The sequence below is a fragment of the Taurulus bubalis genome (assembly GCF_910589615.1).
Source record: "Taurulus bubalis genome assembly, chromosome: 11".
In the NCBI taxonomy this organism is placed as follows: Eukaryota; Metazoa; Chordata; class Actinopteri; order Perciformes; family Cottidae; genus Taurulus; species Taurulus bubalis.
Genome location: NC_136599.1, coordinates 21,564,627 through 21,572,126, shown reverse-complemented (window position 1 = coordinate 21,572,126; position 7,500 = coordinate 21,564,627). Strand labels below are relative to the sequence as shown.

General features: G+C 41.2%; 1 protein-coding gene across 1 annotated transcript in view; it reads right to left on the bottom strand.

Annotated features, from left to right (window-relative positions):
* Positions 1-7,500, bottom strand: part of trim33 (tripartite motif containing 33) — a 25,515-nt gene that overhangs the window by 3,431 nt on the left and 14,584 nt on the right. Inside the window, exons 11-19 of the mRNA XM_079225629.1 lie at positions 7,172-7,228; positions 6,733-6,933; positions 6,163-6,295; positions 5,709-5,772; positions 4,930-5,083; positions 4,355-4,779; positions 3,445-3,556; positions 3,288-3,362; positions 1,908-2,060 (exon numbers count right to left, since the gene is read on the bottom strand). Coding sequence (XP_079081755.1) covers positions 1,908-2,060; positions 3,288-3,362; positions 3,445-3,556; positions 4,355-4,779; positions 4,930-5,083; positions 5,709-5,772; positions 6,163-6,295; positions 6,733-6,933; positions 7,172-7,228 — 1,374 coding nt within the window. The remainder of the gene's footprint in view (positions 1-1,907; positions 2,061-3,287; positions 3,363-3,444; positions 3,557-4,354; positions 4,780-4,929; positions 5,084-5,708; positions 5,773-6,162; positions 6,296-6,732; positions 6,934-7,171; positions 7,229-7,500) is intronic.

Sequence of the window (7,500 nt, the reverse complement as noted above, 5' to 3'; positions counted from 1 at the left end):
CGACAGGAAACTACAAAGAACGTGTGATAATTTCAATTGATCTCTAGTTTCTACTTCTGTATAGTTACATTAGCATCAGACTACATTATTTAAGGTTCTATATCAGGGGTGTCAAACATAAGGCCCGCGGGTTTAAAATTTAAAGAAAAAAAAACTGCAGTCACAAATTGATTGCAGCACTGACATTACTACACATATTGCCCAACTGCGAGGGAATCTGCAGAGGAGGGCCCAGGCAGATAAACAGTGAGCTGATGTCTGAATTTTTGGTCTTTATGTTTCTAGTTTATTGTAGAAAGACCTTAAAATAGGGTTTATCAAAAACCTTCACCAATGATTTAAACAGAGAAATAGTGTCATTATTTATGCGTCATTATGCTATGATTTTACTGGTCCGGCCCACTTGAGATCAAAATGGGCAGCATGTGGCCCCTTAACTAAAATGAGTTTGACACCCCTGTTCTATACGTTGATAGTATTTCAGGAATGTTGTATAATGATAGATTATGTAACACCATCAAAGTCTTCAATTAACCAGTTCAATTAACTTTCAGCACTGCTGCTCTCCAAAGCTTTTCATATTAACTTCTGATAACCTTAGAAAAATATCATGCTCCTTATGTTATTTATGTCCATGAATTGGTACAGAGGCAGACTTTTCCCGATAGGGACGTGTTTAACGGGACAGACGTCCTTATTAGCTGATCTATATTCTGTTGGGACCAGTTCATCAGAACTTGTTGTAATGCTCATGCTTGGAAATATTAGATTGTTGCTACACAGTGTAAACAGGCTCTCATGACAAACCGACCTACCAACACTGACTCATTGCACGACAGACAGATGGATCCATAACTGTTCCAAATGTCTGAAGAAATATCCAAAGCCACTATTCATGACTTAAAAAAAGTCTTCAATTTAGGATATTAAATCGATCTGGAAGATTAAAAACCTTCAACCCATCTGGAAAATCTAGACCTTTATATGCTACCTGAATAATCATACGAGTAATTAACAACTTACTCATTACTGTAAGAATCTAACTAATCTAATTACACTACAGTGAAAATGTCTTTCTGCTAAATTGTCTTCCTTAAGTGAGAACCCTGCTTGCTGTTAATTTTTGTAACATAATGATGTCATACATAAACAATGTAGTTGTGTTGCAGCTCAGAGGCATTAAGATCAAAACTGGCCAAATAAAGTGACGTCTCGTGTTTAGTCTGCGTTGTCATTCCACACATTAACTTCTTGAAAAAACAAAACAAAAATAAGCTTCTTCTTGTGGTTGGAAGGTGAAACACATGATCATATACAGTATCCTTTATAGCAGATCCCTCAAGGTCACATATCAAGCAAGATGTAATTACACACAAGAGGGTTCATGAGATCATAAGCAATTAAACGGTTACCCACAACAAAAAGTATCAGACAAAATTAATTACACCCAGTACGAGTTCAAGTGAAGCATTTCCCCCAATAGCAGAATCAAGTAAGCATGGTGACCCATTGAAAACCATACTTGTGATTTCTCGTTGTGATGCAGACAGTGTTACCAGGGTTCAGACAGTGTGATGCAGTACAGTGACGACTCTGTACTCCATCATCCCCCACAGCCAATGTTAGTAGGTGCACAACACTGTATGCACATAAGCACCCATTCCCACTTTATTTTCCAATGTCAGACTGTGTCTTCACATACGGTTAGAATAATATATTTAGGGCCATATGTCTTACCTAATAATTCTTTATTGGGGCCTTAAAACCAGTCAAATGATTCAATCCAAGCTATTCAATCAGCGGGTGGCAATTTAAACTCCAACTCCTATCAGTCTAGCCCTTGTCTGCATGCACACACACAAGTGGATGCCATTCTCCAAAGCAGGCTCAATATTCATGCTGCTCACCTCATTGTAATTTGCACAGTTTGTGAAGATCAGACGCATATCGGACACAAACTCCTGGATGGCGTGGTAGTACTGGGAACTTCGTAGCTGCAGCCTCCTCTTCACCTTCTTCAGGTCCATGGGCTGCTTGATAATCTTGAAGTAGTTCGGCACCTGGTTAAGCAAAACTGGGTCAGACGGCATCTCCAACTACAGCAGAGGATATTGAGAAAGTTTGCATTTGGCTCGCACGCGAGCAGCGGAGGGAGGACAATGTGGCTGGCTTTTGAGGACAGCTGGGGTTTACATTTTGGCACACAGCAAAAGTAGTTCTGCGATACCAAATGGAGAATTAAGACAAGAGAAATAAGTGTCGGAAAGACCAACTTTTCAAAGGTTATTTCAATGCCTTGCTGAGTAGTTGTCCCATGAAAATAGGACCGTACCAAATGCCTTTTATTTATTTATTTATTTATTACATTCAAAGCTTCAATTGAGGTTTTCCAAAAAGCTTTCAATATCTGTCGTCATATTTTATGATGTCATCTCCACAAATACACATATTTGCTCAAACAAAAACTCGTCAGCTTTGTTAACATAAATAAATGTAGGGGCGGACTGAGTGCTCGCTCTGTGTGTGTGTGTGTGTGTGTGTGTGTGTGTGTGTGTGTGTGTGTGTGTGTGTGTGTGTGTGTGTGTGTGTGTGTGTGTGTGTGTGTGTGTGTGTGTGTGTGTGTGTGTGTGTGTGCATCTTACACGCAATGTTTCTGCAAGTGATTAATACACACCAAACCTGTGAGTCATCAGCCACTGATACAAAAAAAACTACAAATCGTAAAAACCTATTACTATTATAGCCCTACATGAAACGTTGTTGAATCAATGTAACTCACACAAACCACGTATACAAAAGGTCTCAAATATCCCAATAGGCTCAAAAGTAACTTGTTTTTTCAGTGTTCAGCTGCAGCTGGAGGGATGACCCAAACAGTTCCAAGAAGGTTCTTAGCACCTATAGTGCTTTGGCCCATTTTCACATTTAATTGATCACTTGACAAAACAGAAAGGCAGGAAGCGTGGGGAGAGAGTAAAGAAGGAAAGCATACAAAAAGGCCCCAGTCATAATTGAACCAGGCACACCGCGGCCACAGAGCATGTATCCCTGACCCCCAGGTTACAGGAGACCCTCTCCGACAGTAACCAAAAGTAAGAATGGCAAGATGAAAAGATGTTCATTTGTACAGCTCTTCAACAGTTTTTATGAGTTGATAAAATAATGTTCCTGAAATTAACCTAAGCCACCGCATAAGCAACAAAAGGAAAGGAACAGGACTGAAAACACCTGGGCCATCAGGTAGTGGAGCTGGCTGAACTGTGTGTGAATCATGTGGAGCTACTTACAGAGCTAGGAACAGGTTCCCTGAAGCCCACGCTGAGCTCATGACAGAAGATGTGCAGCAGGAGGCGTTCACATTTCTGCAGAGAGGGGGAAGAGAGAGAGTATTATGCCTGGTACTAATCCCGAAGAGGCTTTTGAAGGTGTGCTGGCTGTACTGACCCTCTGGTCCTCTGGACTCAAGTCCTGCTCTCCTTTGACTTTCTTGCTGTCGTCACAGAACTCTATCTCGGGGGTGGTCAGACTCCGGCAAAACGTGCAAAGAAAGTCACCCCTGAGACACAAAAAAAGAAAAATCACGCAAATGATGTTAACGTTACCTTTCATAATCTGCATGGTCAATTCACTGCAGGTAAAGCCGTCGATGAGCAGTGTGCTAAGACATTACGCTTAGACTGATGAATCTGTTTGCAAGAATGAGCCCAGAACTACAAATTGTTTCACGGTTGCATCTCATCCGTTCTGCATACAGGGTTCCAAATTAGCCAAACACTGATTATTCCCTTTTTTCTTATGAATTATATTAGCCACTGCTGCCTGAACACAAATAAATGAACAGCCTGAAAACCAATACGAAAAATAGTAGCCTACAATTATGCTCCTTGACAAATCTAGACAGAACTTTACGTATCTAAATGTAATCTCATCAGTTTATCACATCATACTTTAGCCACTTCACTGGTAATATCAAGTGAGTCTTTAACGAGGATAATTACACCCACTGTGAGCTACTGCTACTAAAAAAGGTAAACATTTTATGTCATAACATTTTACCATAACAATGCAGCGAAAATGCTAGCAAAAAAAAACAAAAAAAGTACTGTTAGCCAGTATTCAGCCAGTGTGTTGTGCTTCCCATTCATTATTATCCAACCTACATGTGCAACAATGTGACATGATTTAGGTTTTTCGAGATTTTCCAGAATGCGTTGGGAAACCCTGCGCATGCGTTATCTTTCCTAACTTTGTGGTTATTCTTGTGAGCATGTGAAGTTTCAGTGTGAGTGTGGTGGCAGTGTGCAACAGCAGTTAAATTGTTCTAAAAAATGCGCCACCAAAACAAATCACTTACGTTGGGAAGATCTTTATGGTGGGCACATGGCATTTCATGTGGAACACTTTGGGGCAGCGGTCGCAGCATAGCAAGTCACCGCCATTGATACAAACAGCACACCAGTCTTCATTTGGGTCGTCCTCTTTCCCACCAGAACTGCCCGTTCCGGCCGGTTCCCCTTTAGTGTTTGTCCCCTTGTTGGAGTTTCCATTAGTGAGGGGAGTGTCTGCCGTGCTGCTGCTGTTCACGGAGGATAATGAGGTAGTTGAGGTCATAGTGGCATTTGAAGAAGAGGTGGCGGCGGCATTGGAGCCATTTAGTCCTGAACAAGAAGTTTCGGATTGGGGTTCTGTTTTAATGCGCTCCCCTAAAGCCTTGAGAGCGTCTTGACCAGCAGTTACAACTCCCAATACAGGAAGGGGGCTGTTCTCCGAACTGTTCATCTGGAAGGATCCAATGTAAACAGTTATCAGGCATATACATTTTTAGCATATTTTAACTATACGATAATAAATAACCAAACATCTAGTTGAATTGAATACTTGTTGAAGTACTTGTATCGCACATTTTAAAACTAAACTACGTATTCATACCATGCAGGCACTCCTCCCAGAATCCTTGTCCCGTTCCGTCTTCAGAGAAGAGACTGGACAGCTGTAGCTGTCGTCTGTACCAGGCTCTTGCTTCACCCTCACCTGCTCCACCGGAGCGCCAACTCCTGGCCCCGCCCTCCCCGCAGAGCTACAGCTGAAAAACAACACAAAAACGAACCATGCAGAAAACATTACCGCAACTGTTTGAACTCATTACAATCCAATGAATTACTAACTGTGACTCTACTTTCTAATTTCACTGAGACTGCACAGGGATCATAACTATAGTGATTTCAGACCCCACGTCGAGCACACGACAAACATACAGTGTGCTTTTGTCATTTGGCCCTATGGTATTTAAGATAGTCTATAAAGTTAGGCAACTAAAACTTATTTCTTCAGGGGAAAATGTGCCGATTTTTAACCATTTCTCTATCTATCCGAGTTACAGAGATAGAGTGAAAAACGCCTGCAGTTTTTGCAGATGTTCTCTGGGGTCAGTTGCAAAATCTGCTGCTCGTAGTTTAAAATGCAACACAGACCTCATCCTGCAACGTTAGCTCCTGCGGATTCAGAGCCTCTGCAGCCTGTGCAAGTCTCATCTGTATTGATCGTTGCTTAATATTTGCTCACTCCGATCGATTCACTTTGACAAATTCATTCATAGAATTTGAAGTCTTTGGTTCATTTATTGAATCAGCGAACTTGGACTCTGGCCTGTTTATATGTTCTATAAATGTTGTGTGTGTCGCCACTATAATAACTTCATGTCTTCTTACCTGCCCCTGCTACCCGTGCTGGACGTGCTAGAAGGTCTTGCTGGTGTGTGGGCATTCGACAAACCTGCAGACAGAAATAAGACGGGAAACAAAGAACCAGGCGACGATGAAGCAGCAGTGATCAATACTTATTGTACAAGAAAATTAAAGTCTCATTTAATTTCTTTATGGACATACAAATGCCCACAGTATCTAGGAAGGAGATACAGGATAAGATGATGGGGTGAGCAACTTGCCAATATGTAAGACTAAATACTTCGATAACATTGTAATGACGTATCACGATAATGTTCTGGAAATTAAAGTGAAATGACTTCTACATTAAAATATGTTATTGCTTGTGTCAATCCAGTGTATAACATTTGTGTAAAAGTCACAATATTTGGCAGTATTTTACAGAAATTCTGTTCGGTCAGATGTGAATGGGAGTCCATCTCCCTGAATGTGTGAGTACCTGAAGATCCAGGCGAGTGTGTGGACAGTCCGGGTGAGGGGTTCATGTCCATTGAGCCAAGGAGATGCTGCGTGCTGGCTGTGATGTAGCGAGACAGGAGGTGTCCAAGGTTGCTGGAACCTGCATCCTCCAGCTAGGAAAGCACAGTGGCAGGGAAACAAAGAAAGAAACAGAGAATCAAGTTACTCAAAAAGGTGAACAGATTTTTGTAAATGAATATATTTAATGGAAACTAGACATGGGGCAATATTGGAAAATGCAAATCTGTCTACTCATTCACCACATCAGGCTTTGTAGTGCATCTCCACACCTTGACAAGTCAATGGTACCTTTTATAAATGTATATCAATTCACAAAATGTTACATATTTTTTACTCATTCTTCTCTAAACACTTTCAACTGTTTATCATAATGCTAATTGTTGGATACTTTCAATAGATACATTTACATTACTTTTTCTTTAATTAATAGCATTGTTGACATTTTAATCTTATGTCTGAAAAACAATCTTAAAGTGGCGCATATATATATCCAACCCAAGAATAAAATACATGGTTAGAATGTGCGCACCTGAATGGGTGGGATCTCAGGTAGGCAGGGCAGGTTCTCGGGATTGGTAACGGAGGGGATGAGCTCGATGGGACCTATGATGGGGCTGGCAGGGCCGCGGTGAGCATGGGCACCTGCCATACTGGCACTGGTCGGACTTGTGGGGTTGGCATTATGAAGGGATGCCACCGGGAAAGGGCCTGCATGGCCTGGGTTGGAATGCTGCATAGAAAGAGAGAGTCGGAGGGATGAAGGAAAAGAAGAAGAAGATCGTAGGAAGGAGGGAAGGACAGAGACAGGAAAATGAAAGTGGGGAGGACAGGAACAAGGACATCGGTCATTCGTTGAGTTTGATCACAAAGATGTTGTTGTAGAAAACAACATGGTTGCATGATCATGCATTTGGGTGATACATGCTGCACAAGACACAAATGTCAAAGTAGGAAAAAAAGTGCCAAACCCCTGATTGTAGTAAGAAACGAAACCTTTGGTGGCTCATCTCAGATTCTATAGACATCTGGACACAAAGAAAAGGGGGCTGGATATAGTGGAGGTTTCTCTTATCTAGTCTTACATGAAGGCAGTACATTCTCATTCTGTACACATTATTTGACTTGTGCAAATAATCAGCTGGATATGTATAGATCATTGGTAAAGCATTGCAAAGAAGGATAGAATGAGGACACAGTACATTTGCACCCTTCTCTGAAAACTCATTTAAAAACAATGTTTTGATTGGCTCATATTGGCAGTATTTAAAATGTATTTATTTGATCAAATTTAAATGTT